The sequence below is a fragment of the Gobius niger genome (assembly GCF_951799975.1).
Source record: "Gobius niger genome assembly, chromosome: 8".
NCBI lineage: Eukaryota > Metazoa > Chordata > Actinopteri > Gobiiformes > Gobiidae > Gobius > Gobius niger.
In genome coordinates, this window is record NC_136859.1 from 15,464,726 (window position 1) to 15,485,423 (window position 20,698).

Sequence of the window (20,698 nt, forward strand, 5' to 3'; positions counted from 1 at the left end):
TTCTTGTGCAAAACATTGCTGAATAATTACTGATACTCACGCTTCTCACTGTAGCGTGCAGCCAATTAAAACACTAGGCGACTGGTGGCTCCACCCACTCCTCTTTGTCATAGATTAGTCTACGTTTTAGGCTAAGTAAAGGAAGCCCAAACTGTGCCTGTGTGCTGGGGGAGTGTAAGAGAGAGATTGTGTAAAATGGTAAAATAGTAAAATCTTTCATAGAATGTGGACGCGTGAGCCAGCACTGCCACTGTAAGTTTAAAAACAAGCCATGTTTGACAAGTCAGTTGTTGAAAGCTGTCCCCAGCAATTATGTCCAATGCATAGTTTTATGAGCACTTTTACGGCACTGTTAAAACAGAGGGTTCTTGAGGTGCCTCTGAGTAGCGAATAGGTGCATCAAATACCCAAAGGGTTCTGCAACAGCTCTTAATATTTTTATTTTATTTTAAATATACTCTGAAAATAAACGCTGTTGTACTTTGGGCACTACACTATCCGAGCAGGATTCTGCAGTCGGTCCGTTTCTGGACATTTGTTTTTTGTAACTTAGTCCTAAGCACAAACTAAAATATAGAACTATTGTTATACATGCGCCCCGACGTTTGTGCGTAAATTCTTGCGCTTTTGTGACTAGTTTCTCCATCCTTTACTCCATCCTGATAGTAGTATAATCTCTCACAGACAGCAGTGAATTTGTACACACGCTAGCCTGAATCAGGTCAATCATTTGGGCCGCGTGACCCATTGAAACATAAAGAACTTGTGTGTTTATGTAAATTGTATCTGAAGTGTTTAATGAAAATGTGTTGTATATCTATTTACATTTGTCATCTCCAGAAACCACTTCCCCACAAAAGCGAAATTTGTCAGGGAGAAATAAACCAACCCCTGGGTGTTTTTACTTGTCACTCACTTCTGAATAGTGCACACATAGGGCTCAAAGAAATAAGGCGTAATATACACCTTTGTGCACAGCAGAATCAGAGATCGAATTCCAATTATCAACCAGCATATTTAGTTACCTTCTACACCATTATTATTGAAATATTTTGCCATGATGTATCATAAACATATTTCTAATGTCTTGCACATTTAGACCATTTTCAAATAAATATTTAGTCGAAGCAAAAATTGTAAAACTATGTCTTTTCACGTGCGTAAATACGTCTAACATTTTCGTGCGTTATTGTTCCATCTTTTTCAAATCAGGCCCAAATGTCCCAGGCACAAACAAAACAGCTAATTAATAATAATAATAATAATAATAATAATAATAATAATAATAATAATAATAATAATAATAATAATAATAATAATAATAATAATAATAATAATAATAATAATAATAACCACAAAGCTACACATGAAAATTCGGAATATATTCCCAGGGTGCATGATTCATGTTTTTATCATTGAAGTACATCCCACTTGCACATTTTTACTTCATGTTTGTCACGAACTCATTTATGTCAAGCCATTAAACTCTGGCATTTAATATGTTGATGTGGAGTTAGGGGCACATTGTAAAAACACAATGTTGTTAAAAAATCCCACGTGAGTTTATCCGTACCTTGAAAGCAGCGGAATCCTGAGCGTCGACAGACTTTGAGACGTAAACCTCCTTTTATTTTTCAATTCACGGTAATGACATTGATCCGATTGGCGCCATCAAGTGGACACATCCCCACGGCCTTTCACTGATAACTCGACGCATATATTCCAATCGGATGGTGGTGCAGGCTGCTGTAGTAGATGAGGCCGAAAAAGTATAGGTTTTGAATCCTTCGCAGTCGTTGTTTTGTAGCCTCTTGGTCACAGTTAATAACCTTGGTCCCAGACGCTTTATTGCACCGCTCTCCAAATGCTCCAGACGAATTCGCGTTTTATGGCCAGGTTACTGGAGCAACTGGGAGGATGTGCGGCAATCAAAGCGGAATTCTTTGGGTTTTCACACTGGACAGGATGCACAGGACAAGGGACAAAATAGACCCATTCAAGTTGTGTTTTGGGGACCAGATAGCAGCTAATGATGGCATTGTTTGCTGGACTTCCACTTGCAGCTTGACGTATCGAATCTTGCTAAAAACTGACCCGTTCCAGCCAGAATGGAGTAAGGTTATTTAAGTGTAAAGTGGCAATTAAACAATGTTCCATCAGTGCATGAGTCACACGGCTATTTTAGGCCACCCTTAATCATAATAAAACTGAACGCTTTTGTTGTCAAATGATACTCTCCTCACATTTCCACGTGTATGCTATAGAAAGTATCATTACTCTGCATATAGTGAATTTGATACGCTTTGTGACAAAAGCATAAAGCTTAATTTACGGTGTCCATAAGTTATTTTATTTTTTAACAATCATGAAACTATTGTAGTAATTCCGCTGAGACGCGCGTAATTTAGCCAAGCTTACGAACTTGCGTTTCTGTCGGGATCCACTGGCAAAAAACACAAGTTAAAAAAGGAAAACACACCAGTTCAATGAATCAACAATATAATAATTTTAATGACATTGCAAGAGGAAAAAGAATCACACGGGGAAAGAACACCAACAACAAGTTTATACTGGAAAAAAGTCCTGCAAATATTGCGGGCAACAACGATAATAATAATAATAATAATAATAATAATAATAATAATAATAATAATAATAATAATAATAATAATAATAATAATAATAATAATAATAATAATAATAACAATAATAATAATAATAATAATAATAATAATAATAATAATAATAATAATAATAATAATAATAATAATAATAACATTTACTGTCAGCCCGCGTCCCATAGTCGTTCTCAAAGCAGCGGGTTCGTGGTGTAATACTGTAACCGGTCTCTGTTGAGCTTCTTCTCTTTCATCCTCCGGTTCTGGAACCAGATCTTCACCTGGCGGTCCGTCAGGTTGAGCATTCTCGAAAGCTGCATGCGCTTTTCCTTGTTGATGTAAACACTGAAGAAAAACTCCCTCTCCAGTTCCCTGATCTGATACTTGGAATAAGGGCATCTCTTTTTGCGCGTCTTGTGGCCACCTAAACAACACACAGCACTGTCATCGTTATTATGATATATAAATATATTTTAAATGTAATTGCTCAAAAATGACTCGCAGATACAAGCTTTTATTTCCGCTGTGTTGACTCTGGAGTTCAAGTCCTCCCCCTGGTTCGGAGGCCTGCGCATATGGCTGTTTGTAAACATGTGGACGTTGGGGCATGTTGCTTTAAAGCGTTATATGTCGGAAGTTGTGAAATTGTATAAATCCCCATAAAAGGGATTTTAGGGGGTGATTTGGACGTGGTAAAGGCTGGAGTATTGTGTGTCTGCTTGTGCGTTTTGGATTTCATTCTGGCATAAGGAGTCGCTGTTCTTGTGTGAGAGAAAGTCCTTCACGCGAATTTGTTGTTGTACCAAATCCCTGCCAATACAATCTGTAAATATTTGTCTTATGTTCGAGGCAGACTTTTGCATCTGAGCTCAGAGCCCCCCACTGGCTTTAGTCAAAACACACAGGCTATATAAAAACAACTGGTATTAGTGTAAAACAAAGCTACATTGATATAGTGATTCCAAATCGAGACACACACATTAACATTTGTTTGATTAAAATATAATCAACTACTGAGCACAATGGCGTTCATACAGCTTGTAAACAAATAACAAGCTAGAGGGAGAGATGAGAACTATGTAGGAAAAATGTGAATGTTTAAGTCTTCACGGCCAATTTCATTCCCAAGCACGTGATCTTGCCGTTTAGCCTAGTTTTTGTAGCAGGGAAAATGTGCGCGGCCTCCATAAACCCCGCGCTTATAAAACAGCATATAAAAGCTTTAAGAGCGAAAGCGCACATTTCTTTGCCTGTTTGAGTGAGTGGATAATACTGACCGCTACTTTTGCTTTGTTTGTCGTCGCTGAGACCGGATACAGAGCGCGGACTGTCCGCTGAAGTCTCCGACCCCGGGGCAACAACGGGGCTCGTGGCTTTTGCTCGCTGCTCGTCTCTGTCTGTGTTTCCATGTGCTGATGCTGTGGCGCCCGGTGTGCTGTGCGGTGTGTTTGTGTTGTCCTGCCCGTACGCCGTCTCAAAGAACTGGTCGAAAGCCTGTGGCAAGACCCCGTTCCTCCCCACACTTGCGTAAAATCCGGGCGTGGGGTTGGAGTTGACAGCGGAGCCGTTTTTAACCAAGATCTCAGCTGCGCGTGGCATAGAGTTTGTCCAGCCGTCCCTGTGCACTGTGTCCTCTGCGAAACAGTGGGACAGACCTCCCCTGCTGTGGTGCCACTTGCTGGACGCGTCAATTCCATAGTCCCTGAACGCAACATCTCGCACAGACGGGACCTGTGGCAGCGGAGTGGACGGGTACGAATAAGAGACTGGACAGGATGACTGACCCTGGCTCAAGTAGTGAGGAAGCCCCGAAAACTCGTAGTAAGTGCAACTTGGAAGATACATGTTTGAGCCAGAAATACGCTCGTCAAAATCCATAGTGGGGCGTCTCGATGATCATAATAATAATAATAACAATAACAATAATAATCCTCTCATAGTTCCTCCTCTGCGTTGCACTGCGCCCCAGTCACTTTGAGGCAGAGCGCTGAAGTCAAGTCCTTAGACATAGCTGACGTGGGAATCCATCTCTATCCAGTCCTGAGGGCCAGAGCCATGTGACCACTGGCACAAGTGACAGCAAGCATATACGCCTCAATGTGTACACATGAGTCAATGAGTTTAGTAGTGCTCTGGCTGCACGAGAGGGAAAACACCGAGGAGGACTTTCAGCACACTCCTCATCAATTACTGCGTACAGTTTTTCACTAAGCAAAAAACGGCTTCATCGACTTTTTCGCCGTTAAAACCACCTCACAACTGAGACATGTACCCAAAAGAAGAAAACTCAGTTGCTATTTCTTACCGATGGCGATCATTTAGGCTACTCAGTGCAACTTTGGAAGAGCGTTGTTAGAAAGTCATGGCCAAAGGGTCAAAGTTTTACCTAGAGGCCTATATCTATGTCTGCGATTGTTGAAAATGTGTCAATTAGCACAAACATAGGCCAACATAAGCAAGGTTGCGCCATCGTTTACTCTGATTTCTTTTGGGGGCAACGGTCTGTGCCGCTTAATCGCAGCTCTCTGGCTTCAAATAGGCTGATCGAAGGCGTATGTGCTGTAATGTGGGTTGTACTTCACCCGTGGCCTTTATTTATCATCGGCCGTGCATTAAGGGGCCGTGCTCTCTCTCTTACATTAGGACTATATTTATAATAAAGGTTTAGCATCAATGTGTGAGCACAATATACCCGCCATACAGCAAAGTTCAAATCTGTGTTATATAGGCTGTCTCTATCTCTAGATCTTCTTGCTGTGTGAGGATGGTGGCTTAGGCCTAATTCGGGAATGAGACGTGCGTAATGACATAACTTTGCAGTAACGACACATATACGTATAGTGTTAACAGGCAGCTGCAGTTTATAATGATAAATGTTTCCTCGGCTTCATGCGAGAACCGGCACTAACATCTTTGGATCCAACGCTTTTCTGTTTCTTCATGGCAGCCGATGGAGGCACGAATCTAATCAATGTGTTTAAAGTTAGCCATTACGATTCATATAAAATAATGGTAATAAAATGAATAATAAAAAAACAAAAACCTAAAATAATTCCAGTTAAAAATTATATATTTGTTTCTCTTTTCTTAAATTGTTTATCACGTTGCGCTCGTGCGTCAGCGTGTGGCATTTAGTAAAAATAAAATAAAACGGGAAATAAATCTAAACTTTTCTATTGGTAACTAGCCTTAATGTTTCCAAAACAGTCAGCAACGCATGCAATTTATTTAAGTCTCTAAAAAGTATAATTTGTGTGCCAGAGTAAAACAAAACAATTAAAATAATTTAATAAATAAATCGCAAACACACATCGTTCTGCCATCATAATAAAGAAATAAATCATGATTAAATATATTTGATTTAGCCTTGTTTGTTTGTTTGTTTCTTGCTTTACCCGTGTCTTCATGATTAAATTACATGACCTAAAACACAACGTAACACAGGTTCATAATATTAATGTAAACTGCGGCAGAAATATTAAAAAGTGAACGACATTTAAGCCTAGTCAATAAAAGTTTTATGAATGATTCAATGTTTTGAGAAAGGTAAGTGTTTTTTCTGGCCTAAAAAGCCGACGCGCATATTTACAATCCTTCCTTATTCTGTGTTCAGTCCAGTCTTACATTGCCCTAATTTCTGTCTCGTATACTATTTTTGTAGTTTCTGGTTTTCAACGAACAAAGAAAAAACAGTCAAATAGCACTGAATGCATTAAACGTCAAGGTTAAGAAATTGGAGGAGGGTTCAGAGGTGGAGTCTGGCTCCACATGGGGGGTCTTTGGAAGTATTCTGTTTCAGCAGAAACGCCTGCGCAGGTTTGGCGCGCAGTAGGCCTGTGCAGTAGGCTATATACGCAACTTGCGTCAGTGCAGGGCCTTTGGTTATCGAGTTTATTGTCCCTTTGGAATCAAACATCCTTAGACCTACTCAACATTTAGTTTGGCCTAGTGTCTAAGTGGAGCATGTTGCCATTGGGCTGGTTTCAAAGGGTGCAGAAACATATATTGTTTGGGGGCGCACTATATTCACTAAGCCACAATGAACTGCACAATTAAAATCAATTGCAACAATGAAAACTATCACCTTTCATGCATAGTGGAGATACGGAGATGTTTATATTTTTACTTTAAATTGAACAAAGGGTCTCTTGGGCTGAATTCTTAAGACCTGCATAAAAACAGGCTACACTCCGTATCTGAACTTGTACTGATACAGAACTCCCACCAGATGGCGACATATATCTTCACAGAAACACTGCTGTGCGTAACGTCCAAAGGCCCAAGGCCTAAAAGCAATAAACGCTCTACAAAACACAAATTAGTGACATCGTTTATCCATGAAAACGTGATACATATTAAGAAACAAAACAGTAGTGTCTCAAAGCATTTATTAAAACAAAAGAAACACAACAAAAATGTTATTTCAGATCCAGAAAAAATGTAGGTCAAGATAAAATGCCATGTAGTTACATGTTTAACCATTTTCACACGTTCTCCCCCCAACAGGAACACATGGTGGCAGTGAATAACAAGTTCATATCAAAGATGTTATTAAGATTACACATAATAAAAGGCCAACTATAATATCCATTATAGTCTATGCAACTGGCATCTTATGTTTCAATGTTTGGGGAATATGACGCAGAATAAATAGTAGTCCGTTCTGAATTGCGCCTGTGCTGTCTGTGCATCGCCAAATAAAAAACGTCCGAAATGTTTATGCACAGATGCCCAACGCCATGTAGTGCCTCTTTTAGGGCACGGGAAGAAGGGTTGTAAACCGGCTCCGCTTTGGGGGTCTTGGGCGTCCAGGTTTCACTCTAATAGTTTGCTCAGTCCTATATAATGAGAACAAGCATCCCTCGCAGAATGGCCTTTGGTCAAACTGTTGCAGCCCATTTCCGTCCCGTGTCAACAGGCCGCACAGACTGGTTCCAATTAAAGCAGGAAGGAAACGGGTCAAACGGAACCGCAACGGCGTTAAGTAGGCCTATCCTTTGAATAAATAAGTCAAGTATTTTTTTTTAATATAAAAGATCCAAGCATTTGCTAACCAGGGGTCTTGAACTTATTGACGACTTTCTTCTCCTTTACACGCCTGTTTTGAAACCATATCGTCACCTGTCTCTCTGTCAGGTTTGTCTGGGCAGATATCCGTCTTCGTTTATCCTTGGTGATGAATTTATTGGTGGCATATTCCCTTTCAAGTTCTTTGAGTTGCACCTTGGTGTATGGCACACGTTTCTTCCTCCCGCGACGCAGAGAACTGTCCCCTCCAGAAACACTGTCTGCGAATGAACAAAACTGTCAAAGGTTTGGACATTTTTATTCATGATGAGTGATTTATGATTTATGATTTATGATTGAAGTCATTTAAGTTATTATTATTATTATTATTATTATTATTATTATTATTATTATTATTATTATTATTATTATTATTATTATTATTATTATTATTATTATTATTATTATAAAGGCATTATGCTACCTAGGATATGTCATATTACTACACTACACACTACATTTTTGAATATTTCAAGTTCAATACAAACCTAAAAATGCTTACCTTGTAGGGTGGGCTTCCACAATGTGTTCGCCTGAGGCTGCTCCTTGGCGCTGTAAACCTGACCACTCCAACTGTTGGTGATGGCCCAAGGCTGGTAAGGCTCCATTGGCAGCAGAGGCTCGTGTCTGGACTCTGAGGGCGCACTGAGCGCAGGCACCACCGGCACATCCAGGTAGCTGGGTTGGTAAGGGGTCGAGGAGTAGCCCTGATAGAAGAACTCTTTTGCCCGAGTTGAGAAGTCATCTCCAGATAACGGCGAGTCCACATATTTGTCAGTATATGTTGCGGTCTGCGTCTTGACGCTACCGTGGGACATTCGACACGGATAGTAACTGCTGCCAAAGTATCCATATGGCAAAGAGGCGTTGGTCGAACTCTGGGTAGCTGAGCAGGGACTGCACTGCTTTCCGGGCTCACCCATGCCAGACACTGGCACATCACTCGTGTAAGTGGTGCTCGGAGCCAAGGAGGTTGGATGCGCTAATAGATTCCTGCATTGACTTGCAGCAAAGTTGCCCCCGGCGAAACTTTCCATATTTTTGCTTCTGTCATCCAGAGCACTGTCGTAGAGGAACATCACCGGGTCAATCCAGTGTGAATGCAGCAGCACAGATGCGGTCATAGCATGCCCTAAGCAACTCTTTTTCAAAATCTCCCGAATGAGCGCAGACAGGGGCTCGGACAGAGTGTCGATAGCAGCACGCCTGAGAGTGGAGAGATCGCGAGGTTATTGGCCAAGGCCAGGCACGTGATATGCAAAAGAGACGATAAAGGTCTAGACAGAAAATAGGCCTAGTGTACATCCATGATAAAATGCCCTGTAGGTCATATCTTTTAGATATGAAAAAAAAAAAAAAAGAGTAGCCTTTTTTGTTATGACATGTTCTATTATTTTGACTATTATTCTGCTTCCTGTTTCATTACATGCCAACATGTGTTTTCAAAGTAGGCTAATAGGCCTACGGATTTATTTATTCATGGCCTGGCTGTATAGGCATATATTTAAATGTACAGTATTTTTTGTGCTTTTTTGTGACATATAGACCGGCTGAAAATGTGCTAGGCGTCTTGTACCAGTACAGTATACTATAGTCTACTCATGCGTAATTGCGCATTTGGAAACAGACGTTAATACTGTTTTCTTGTATTGTAAATGTGCTTTCCCCTAAATATATATGTATTTACGGAGACAATAGAGGTGTTCACAAACATGTATTTTTTAAATAGTAGGCCCTACATTGTAGTCTGTAAGGAATTAAAAAAATAGCCCACACCCGAGACCAAGGCATCCATACAATTTGCTTCGAACAAATTCAGACAATCTTTGTGCACATCGGCTCGACAACCGTGTGTCCCATACAGCAGCCAGGGCTGAAGGCCAAGGTCAAGGGCAGTAGCAGTTATCTGGACAGAGAAGCTCGTCACCGCAGGGAGAGAATCACGGAAAAGAGCTGGTGAACATAGCTACACGGAAGATGTCATCATGTTGCTTTGCTCGTTCAGACATGTTCCAGAATCAATCATGTAAATCATCTGGCCATTTATAATCTTGTAAAAGTTGTGTGAGTGGGGCAAATGTGGCTCATATTTGAAATGTGCGCATTTTTAAGAATTCATGTTAAAACTATTCACTGCACAAACGTAAAATAAAACGAAAAGGGGAAAAAAAAAGCCTGGCAAGACACCGCTAACCCGAGATTCCATTTGTATTCATCGTGAGGTGGAAACACTCTATATTTGAACAGCTCCTTATTTTAATGGAGTTTTCCCACCTTTTGGGGCAGTAAATCTTTATTGCCCAAATTCGTGGCTTGCAGCAGAACGCGTTGCTCACACAATCAGCACCAAGCGTGGCAAGTTTTTCCCCTTTTCCGTCACGAGATCAAATAGTTCGTAATCATAATAACAGCGAGGTCTGCCATTCTTCTCAGTTGTTTGTCGCTCTCTCAATTTGTCAAAGTTTTAACGCTACGCACTCAGACATGAAGGACGCACGGATCCTTGGCGTTGTAATTGATCACTTGGTATATTTTGGATAAACTAATAAAAAAAAAAGAGCCCATAGCTCTACAAATGGACATTTCGCAATAAATAATTTTATAATGGCATAAGGGCCGATTAGGTCTGTTTATTTATGGATCCCCATTAGTCTTCACCAAAGTAAACACTCTTCTTCCTGAGGTCTATGCTCAATTTAAAAGTACCATTACAATTTATACCGTTACAATTTGCAGTAAACAATTGTTGCGCTGCGTCTCTCGGCAGTCCTCTGGAGGCCGGACACCAAAGCGCGACTGTGTATGCAGAAGCATCAGACAGATGACAGCGGAACTCTCAGACTACAGTGCTTAATGGACTTTTTATGACTTTGTCTTGTGATCGCATGACCTGTGGCACCTTGGCCCCTCAGTGCCTCTTGGCAAACTTGATCAGAAACATGCTGCTTCGTCTAATCTGAGGCAGTGAGAGACTGAACAAAATCAAATACGTCTGAAGAAACTTCATAAGCACATGTGTACAGATTCAGGAGTGCTAGATTAAAAAGTGGGTAAATAATGGACATTCAGGCGCATCATATCAGTCGCCAGATGGACAAAGCAAATAACCAGACTATGTCATCTTAAGACACTATTTGTTTGTATTTATTTCCAAACATATGAATATGCACTTTTATCTCAAAGTAACATTCCGGGAAAAAGATGAAGTTTAATCAGAAATAATCCCAAAAGAAAAAAGACCTGATAAATATGAGACAGTTTTGAACCAAACATAACCCACTTCATACAAAAAACAAACAAAAAACCCTCTCAGAGCACACTCATTTGCATTTTTTGTTGTGAATCTCCAAATACCGTACAGATGTCTTGCATTTTCTACATAGGAGTGTAGCATTTATAAGGTTTTTCCACCACATGACTTTCAAAAGCAGAGCGCTCTCATGTACAGATGAACAGCACTGCTTTATCTTTTCACGTTCAAGTTTGAAACTAAAGTTCTTGGGCCAAAGGCAGCCAGCCCACACGTGCCCCAGGCCTGGTCGGGTTTGGACGGTGCAGATCCCTTTACTGGCCCTCTTCCTCTCGCAGGAACTGAAACACTGAGGAGAAGTCTTTACTGGCGTAGCCACGAGCGCACATCATACGGTAGATCTGATGAGCCAGCGAGCCGAGGGGCACGGGAGTCCGTGTGTTGGTGGCTGTGTTCTGAGCTAGCCCAAGATCCTGAAGGAGAAAACCCCAGAAAATATTACAAAACCACACACCACATGTAGTGTAAGCTGTAATAATGAGCTTTGTGGAAAAATACATCAGCTGCACAAAAGTGTTACTTTCAGACCCTCTATTATTCCTATGTTATCATTTTGAAGTATGATACTTGATACTTTTTTTTTTATCTTAAAAGAATTTACACTCACTTGTGACGAGGCGGTGCCTGTCATTGTAATTAATGTAATTTACCACAGACCGGTCTGCAATGGCTGTACACAATGTGAATGTCACAATAAAATGTATGCGTGTGTAGGTATGAGCATACATTTACACATCTGTGTTTCTCTATTTCATGTTATTTATTTTCATTCATTCATGTCATTTGAGCAGAAAAGTTTTTCAAACTTTCTTACAGAAGAAAGAAAACAAAACAACTATTATGCTTAAAAGAAATAGGAAGAAGTTCAAATAACTTATCTGTGCATATATGATGTACATTTTTAAAATTATGTTTAATATTAAAACTATTGGTAGGACTTTAAGGGTACAAGAATAACTGCATAATTCCTGAAAAATGTGTGCATTAATTCATCATCACTTCATGATGAATTATCGTGAGTTCCTAATTGAACATTAAGGCAATGAACTCGATAAGTAACTGATCATGACACATTCAAGACTTTTTTTTTATTCCTTTGTATAACTTCACTTAAAATCAACTCAAGACTAAGGTTTAAACAAGATTTGATGTAACCTTATTATAAAATGTTATTTTTCATACGTTTCCAAAATGTTTTAAAGTTGTATTTAAAAGTTCCATCCTTATGTGATCATAGAATCAGAATAAAAGCAATTAAAGCAAGTGTGGAAATGTTCTGAAGCCACTTTACTGGATTGGGATCAGAGCAAATGTTGACAGTTTTGGTTAAGTCTGGTCTTCTGACAAAAATGTTGTTTAGTCTCAGTGAAGATTTAGTCAAATCATTGTTTATAGCTTCAATTAAAGTAGTGAATACAATTCCTTATAAATTTACTCCACTAAACCTAAAATTAATTAAATCAATTTTACATTTCAGTACAACATATGGACTCAAACCGCTTCTTGGACTTTTCCACATGAACAAAACACTTGACGTGTTCCTTTGGCCTTTAGTTTAAAGGACACGGGGGTCCTTCATACTTTCATCGGACGTTTAGAGGTTTTTAGTGCTTTAAATTATTATTATTTTTTTTAAAATCATTTTATCATATTGTGAAAACAAAACTATGAACAAAAGGAAAGAAAGCCCCTCTCCATAAGAAACAAGGTTAAAACCACAACAGATATATAATAAATTAAATGAGAATTTTAGTCAGGGGTCAAGTCCGCTTAAATCAAAATGTTCAAATACAGAGTTCACCGTTTACGTCTAATTGGGTGTAACTTTTCAGGTGTGCAGTAAGATGAGATAAGTTCATTAGTAAATGGCTTTTAACTGGGCTGTTGCACTCTTTCAGTTTATGAGGATGCACTTCCTGGCTACCATTGCCGCCAGCAGTTTTTTGTGATGTTCGTTTTAAAGTAGCCAAATCAGAATCCATGACCAAAAGGTTACGACGACGACATGGGTCCAGTGGGATTACAAACTCATCTAAAATATATCATATTGACAAATCTGCTTAATCTGTAAGAAGTATGTTCAGTGGAAAATACTGAATTATTGCTTGGTAGATACAAACTTCGTCTGTGTGAATGTTAGACATACTTGATTCCCACTTTGTTTTGATTGAACATTTGCTATAAAATGGTAAATGGTAAAAAAATGGTAAAAGAAATTCAAACTTTGCATTGTTATATCTAGAGTGAATAAGTAAACATTCATTAGGTTTATGTGGACAAACTCTTTAAGCATTTGTTAATATAACTTCTGATTTGCAAATATTTGAAAATGTTGCATTTGTATATGAACATTTATTATTAGTGTGAAAATAGCCCTTTATGCGCTTTCTCACTCAGTTTTGTAGAAAACCATCTGCTATGTCTTATGGGATGCTGGGATTGTCATCAAGTGGTGAATTTACTAATAATTAAGCTTCTTTTAATTACCATTACCGTAATGGTTTATTTTGTAAATGTTGCCGTTTTATTGAGGCCTTTCTTACTGCATCTGCTTTTGAGTAAAACTATAGCTGTGATGCACAAAATTGGGCAGCCAAGCAATAGTCTAAAATTTGGAAGAGTCAAAGCTCTTCTGTTGCCCCATCCATGTAAACCGGAGAGCGCGGGATGTGCCAGGGTATGCTTTACTTCGTGCCGTCATCCCTTCAAAGAGAAACAAAAAACCTTCCAGTTTAATGCCCTTGCTCGTTTAAGCAGCCAGCAAAACCGTCTGAGAGATTTCTACATTACTCTGGTAGGCAGAAGCAATGTGGGGGGGCTGGTCTGGTCCGGGGCAAGGCTTCAGGCGCTAGAGACAACGTTCAAACTCAAACTTGTCTTTTGAAAATGTCTCCATGCAAATTAGCTTATCCCCCACGCCTGAGACACGGCTTTCTGCTTAGGTCAGTCTCGATTGCTTAGCACTCAGTGCTACATCGCCTGACACAGAGCAGCTCCCAATTTAGCCATTTTAGTTCTCATTGTAAACAGTCCGTTGATCTTACAGCTTCTCCGAGCCATCTCTGAAAAAAAACAGCCTTCCATATCCATTCTTTGTTTCTTGCCTGGGTTAGAGTTAGCGTTAGTTTAATAAATGGGCTTGTAGCAGCTTCTGCTGTGGCGATACTTTGAGAAGAGATTGCACAGTCTTCAGACCCTTTTTTGCAGCCACACTTGAACAGGAGGCTTTAGTCATTTAGATCCACTGTTGTGTCGACACAATCATTGGAGCTCTGCTACTGCACAGCTATTCCTCAGAAAACCACTGTGCGATCATGAACTAGCTTTAATTTAGCTTTAGTCTAATTTGAAGTCAGTAAAAACATTACTTTAAAAATTATAACAATAAACTTGAGTCAAATTGGGATGTGCATAAAAAAAAGGGACTTTCTAATGTTGTTAATGAGAATTTGTTATGACCCTTCTACAAAAATGAAGTTGAAACAAAAGTTGACATTGTTGCAGAAAATGTTATCATAATTTATGTATTGTACACATTTGCTCCTCCAGACCTTAGCCATGAGCTGAGTTCCAAAACCGCCCTGGTAGTTGTTTCCAGATGGGACGCCCTCCATGACTCCTGGAACAGGGTTGTATGTGTCACTCGACCAGCAGCGGCCTGAACTCATGTTGAGAATCTTTGCCAAAAGTTTGGGCTCAAGACCAAGTCTGAAGAAAAGTGGAGACAAATGAAAATTAAAATTGATGAAAAAACATTAGTTTATCATTATCGTTTCATTTTTATTACCTGATGCCCAGATTCATGGTTTCTGATGTTCCAATCATTCCAATGGCCAAGAGCATGTTGTTACAGATTTTGGCTGCCTATGAAGTGTAATCATTTGTGCATTAATATAGGGTTGAAAAAATAAGAACTATTTGAGTAATGCTGGTCTATCGAAAGATTCTAACACAGGTTTTATTACAAAGAGTGCCATTATTTAATCAAAATGGCTCAAGGACAATGTATGAATGTATGAAAAATAGCTTTTAAATTTAAATATCAGGTTGATCAGAAAAAATCTGGAAATTTAACTTGGAGGGTGCATAAAAAAAATTAAATTTAGTTGTAGTCATTAAACTAATAAGGATTAGTCGCCTACTAATTCTGCATGAGCAGGCATATGATCTGCATATGTCAATCTCAATCATTCGCTCATACCTGTCCAGTTCCAACCTGACCACAGTACACCACATTAGCTCCCATGCAGCTGAGTAACTCCTTGGCGGCAGTAAATTCTTCTTCAGCTCCTCCTACCATAAAAGTCAACTTCCCTGAACTGGCAGCTCCCACACCTGGAAATGTATGTTAATTATAATCCCACACAGAAAACAAGTAGGAAATCAGAATGAGTAAAACTCTGTATACTGTCAAAGTTATTTAGACCATTGATAATTACACAAAAAGGTCCGCAAGCTCAAAAACAAAGTACGACAAAATACCTAAGATTTTAAATGATGTACAAAAGTATGCATGTTGAATTTAAGATTTAAATGTGCCTTAGATTAAGCTGTAGCATAAAAGAAAATAATAATTGCCATGTAGTCTCGAGTACTGCCAAATCAGTGTAGCATTTCCTGGAATCGTGTGAGTTATGACTAAGCACCAGGATTGGGAGTGATTAAAAAAAGAAAAGAACTGTAATTAGGAAATTTCCATATCCACAAGACCCAATGTGTTACAATGAAATGAAGTGACACACCAGAGATGAAACAGTGCATACTTTAAACAATAAAGTTTACCTGTTTTTGGGGGAAGAGTAAAGGTTGGTTTGCTCAAATCTGTATGTTTTAAGCCAATGGCATTGACAAACAAACAAACAAACAAACAAACTAGCAACAGGGAAAATGGGTGAACAGCAGGGAGGACGGTAAGTGGAGGCAGGAGTCCACCTCACATTGCTGAGGACAACAAAGTGTCTGGCATATTCTGCAGCCTAAACCAGTGTTTCCCAACCAGGGGTACTTGGAATTATCTCAGATTAAAAAGGAGGATTAATATATATTATAATATATTATTATTAGGTAGTATTATTAGAACATATTTTGAATGGAAAGGCTATTTAAAGCTGCCCTCAGCTATTCCATTTGCCGACCTGGAATGGTTGCATTCTCACATTGCATTGCAAGATGCACCACCTTCGAAACAGCAAGTTAATGCTGTCCCGCTGAAGCAAAGACGAGCTCCCCCGCTTCACAGTGCACCCCATAACACACCCCTCACCTGCCCCTGCCCCATGTCAACGCATACATGTGCAGGGATCGCAAATGTTTGCAGCAACAGTTAGCAGCTAACACAGCTTTAGCATTATGACAGAAGTTTACAAAAGATTGTGAACTTACAAACATCTGACAGACCTGCTCTGATGCAGCCGAAACCCTTGAGAAGTGTCCATTTTGTTTGTTTAACAATCCAAAATCGATAGGGATACTGGTCAGGTCTTTTTTTTAAAAGGATGAACCATTCAAGGGTTGCGGGAAATAAAAGCTCTACACTGTAAATGTAGCTCTAAATGGAACATTAATGTTCTCAATGCCAAAACACACAGACTTACATGAAAGTTGCAGATTAGCAAATAAATAGAAGTTTCAAAATGTTACCTTTGCAACATATCTTTTTTATTCTGCTGATAATGTTTGGTGCACACAAGATTAATGATAATTCCCTTCCCTCTATGAACGCATCACAAGGGCAGTGAGTTCCGAGGAGTGAGGGGCGTGGGTGAGATGGGAAAGCCAGGTGAGGGGAGGCAGAGAAGAGCAGGGTTCTCTACTCCACCTACTGACAAAAAAACAAATTCCAGCACTATTCACCTTATTCTGCCACTTTTGCCAGGATTGGCACTTCATTGCATTAACTCTACCAATAGTGCACCAAGTCCATTCAATAAGCGGAGAACAAGGGAAAATGTGATGTTTAGTAGATCAACAAGTCAACACTGCACTGTTTGTGTGTGTGGCCTAAAAACAGCTTTGTATTCATGTAGTAACTGATTTTATCTTGACCTCTCCAGTCCTAAACTAATACAGTATAGGAGTTTGAATTTCAGCTCTTTTTTTTACTAATAAAGAGTCATTTTAATTGAACCTGTTAGAGAATTAACAATGGTGTTCGAGAGGTTAGATGAATAGCCAGCAGTCTGGATGTCTTATACAGGAGAAGTTTATTTACCATCAGTATGGGACCCGGACATGAACTCAAGACGTTGCACTAGTCCTACCATTCAAATCTGTCTATGCTTCCACAGAAGAGGGATAAATACCCTCTCAGAGCGTCATACTGATACGCAGGCGAGTGGGCGCCTGAGCACCACAGTCAAGGCTATGACAGAGATAGTACAACTTTACAGCTTGACCCAATATGATAAATAGCGATTTAATGTCACCCTCTAACAGAACCGTTCTAAATAATTGGCAACACCCTTGAGGTGCGGGTACGCAGCGTACCAATGAAGAGTTCAGGGGGTCCACAAGATAAAAAAGGTTGAAACCATTGGCCTAAACCACTAAACCACTATCCCTGCATCAACTGCATTGCGCAAATCAGATAATTATAGCTTTTATGAAAAGTGTAATATTTAGTTTAGAACATTGTTATTATTTGACAATGTACTGTCCTTTCAAACAAGGATTGGATTAGAGTGATTAGAAATGTGGTGATTGATGCTCAGCCATCAGCGGAGCAATCTTTGCACTGATAAATGATTTGTTGGAATGTACAGAACAGCACTTCAAAAATTGGGATTGTTCAGGATAAATCCGTCAGACCTTGGAAGCTAAGCAGGGAAGGGCCTGGTCGGTACTTGGATGGGAGACCGTTTGGGAACACAAGGAAACGAAAACAAATGTAGTGAGTGAGTGGTTGGTGGTGGTTGGAAGGCTGGTGGCACAGACTGGCAACCTCATTTCCGACAGTCTACCCCAGGGCAGTCGTGGCTACAATAGTAGCTTACCACCATCAAGTATGGAGTGAATGAATAATGAATAAAACTGATTTGTTATTATCATTGTTGTTATTGTTATTTATTATTGTTATTATTGTTACAATTTGTCCAGTGACTTGTTATCTAGTTTAGTCATCTTATTGTGTTTTATTATATTGTCCTACGTATTATGTATTATGGGTAAATTCTATTCACATTGGCATTTGTTATTCAGATTGTAAAAGTGCTTTCCCCCTACATGGAAAGTGGTAGAAGAAAATAAAAACATGCCAGCAGTAACCTGAAGTACACTATTGATATAAATTATACGTTAACATTTATTTTGAAGGAAAACAATAAGATGTTACAATGATTTTATTTTCCCCTGTTTCTGAAGTCTGGTATATACTAAGTTCAGCATTAACTTCCCAGGATTAAACAGTAAACTGATAATGCACAACATTCTGTTAAACTGTCCATGCCAAGATTTAAAGTGACTTAGTCATGTAGCAAATATGTGTCAGGTGAAGTGCAGAGGGGGTTATTCAACATGAAGGGAAAAATAAATAAATAAATAAATCAATGGATAGAACAAGGTCTGTGCAAAGACAAAACACAGCTCTTGCATTTGAGCTCAACCTGCAAAACGATCCTTTATGTTATGTGCTTGACTAAAATACACTAATTTATCTATCACCAATTGCAGTGTAAAGGCAGTTCAAAAGTACCTCCTGAGACCGGTGCATCCATAAAGACAGCCCCCATCTTTTCTGCTGCTGCAGCCATTTCTTTTGAAACAGATGGATCAATGGTGCTGGAGTCTATGAGTAACGAGCCCTTTTTCACCTTTCTGCATAAAATACAGCAGGGTTATTACATAATATATTTCATTACAGATTATAACTTAAGAATTGAAAAGGACAAGAATATATATATGTACTTAAGAATGCCATTGGGGCCAGTGTACACATCTATAACGTTTGGACTTGAAGGGAGCATTGTGATAATACGGTCAGCCTTGTCCGCTACTTCAGCAGGATTATCCACAATCTGAGAAAAACAAATCCGATTAATTAAGGGAGAATTATGACATTCAGCGTGAAGAATGATGTTAATTAAATTGTATATAACCTGTGCACCCAGCTCTTGCACTTCTTTGCAAGACTCTGGAAACACATCTGTGGCAATGATTGGGAACCCATGCTTCAACAAATTCTTAGCCATGGGATTTCCCATATTTCCCAGACCAATAAAGCCTACTTGTGTCTTGGAGGCCATAGACCTGGTAGATACTGAACAAACAAAGCACAACAGAAAACAAAGAAACATTACACACCCTTTACAATACTGGTACCACAACTAACAAACGACTATGAAAACATTAAACATATGACAATTTTGGGAGTAACTCTCATTTGCAATATCATTTTAGGAGATAACAATGGTAGATTCCTCTATAATTAAACAAAGAACGTCCCCAATGGATCCTTATGTATTTTCTAAGTGTAACCATAACATAACCAGCTACTGTAGCTTATGAATATTTATGACTATTCTATTCTATTATAAGACAATTTGCACACTATTCAACTGGAGCAAATAAACTGTATTAGAGTTAATATATAAATATCAACCCTAACTTCTTCTCTTCAAACCGTACACCAGCAACTCAAGTTTCTCTCAGTGAACCATGACTCACATAGCCCTCTCACAATACACATAAGGCTACTCTTCGTGATACAGTGCTACTTTTATCTTCTTACCAAGTGCAAATGTTGCATGTTTGCAGCAGCCTCCGACCAAATACCGAGACCCTCTCAGCACAGCGGCCATGCTTCTTTTCTCTTGACCTTACGCGTGACGCTGTACAACCACGTGCGTAACTGACAGTCGTTTCATCCAATCAGGCGCTCAAGCTCACGGCGCACTGCCTTCCAGTCCCGCAAATGAGAGTGAGGGGTGGTGCTGCCGTGGTACTGTACAGAAATATCATGAGAAATATTCTGGAACAAAGACAGATACAGTACAGGAGCCATGGGTCTGTCTCATAGACTGTAGAAAAGTCTGTCTTCCAACATTTTTTTTAATGTCAGTATATAGCTATAGTATAGATACAATCATCGAGTTGGCTAGTAGACGAATTAAACCTGTGACTTCTGTGTGTAATAACAATGTATAAATTGAAACATAAAAAACACGTCCTAAACACCTATTAACCTCTTAACCCTGACCTGAACCGAGCACATTTTCTACAGTTTGGCTTTACCCAAATCTAGAAGCTTATTGGACAAAAAGGTCAAAATAGTGGCGAAAATGAGACAATATAAGGTTGAAAATACAACAAAAATGTGCCAAAACGTGTGACGAAACGCAACAAAAAACACAAAAAAGAACATCATAAAAGTGACCCAAAAATGTGACTACAACACGGTAACAAGGCGAGGAAAAAGATCTATATAGACTAGTTTTGTAGGTCTTAGCTTTCAAATGAGACGTTACTCAAGCCTATATGCTGTGAGTAAAGCTGAACTAGAGAAGATGCACTCGGTTAAGGTGGGGGTTAAGAGGTTAAAGCAGAACATCAACGCATTAAAATGTGCCCTTGAACTGAAACTGGTGCGCACGAGGTTTTTATCGATACCTGTTATGGATTTCGATCACATTTTTAACACACGTATATTTTCACAAAGCTTTTGGGGAGGACTTGTGGCTACATTGCATCAGATCTGCGGAATGAAGAT

The 20,698-nt window shown here is 39.3% G+C and overlaps 3 protein-coding genes across 3 annotated transcripts; all 3 read right to left on the bottom strand.

Annotated features, from left to right (window-relative positions):
* Positions 1-2,809: 2,809 nt before the first annotated feature.
* hoxa11b (homeobox A11b) lies at positions 2,810-4,496 on the bottom strand (the record flags this gene model as incomplete). The annotated part of the gene is made up of 2 exons (XM_079560912.1): positions 2,810-3,042; positions 3,896-4,496. 2 exons carry the CDS (start codon positions 4,494-4,496, stop codon positions 2,810-2,812), a joined length of 834 nt encoding a protein of 277 aa, XP_079417038.1.
* A 3,171-nt stretch (positions 4,497-7,667) lies between these two features.
* Positions 7,668-8,809, bottom strand: hoxa13b (homeobox A13b; the record flags this gene model as incomplete). Its single annotated transcript, XM_079561826.1, has 2 exons — positions 7,668-7,906; positions 8,188-8,809. 2 exons carry the CDS (start codon positions 8,807-8,809, stop codon positions 7,668-7,670), a joined length of 861 nt encoding a protein of 286 aa, XP_079417952.1.
* A 2,020-nt stretch (positions 8,810-10,829) lies between these two features.
* On the bottom strand, positions 10,830-19,871 carry hibadhb (3-hydroxyisobutyrate dehydrogenase b). Its single transcript, XM_079562088.1, has 8 exons — positions 19,721-19,871; positions 19,089-19,249; positions 18,898-19,007; positions 18,686-18,807; positions 15,197-15,330; positions 14,783-14,859; positions 14,547-14,703; positions 10,830-11,408 (listed from the first exon to the last, which is right to left on the bottom strand). Exons 1-8 carry the CDS (start codon positions 19,788-19,790, stop codon positions 11,250-11,252), a joined length of 990 nt encoding a protein of 329 aa, XP_079418214.1. The 5' UTR covers positions 19,791-19,871; the 3' UTR covers positions 10,830-11,249.
* Positions 19,872-20,698: the final 827 nt, after the last annotated feature.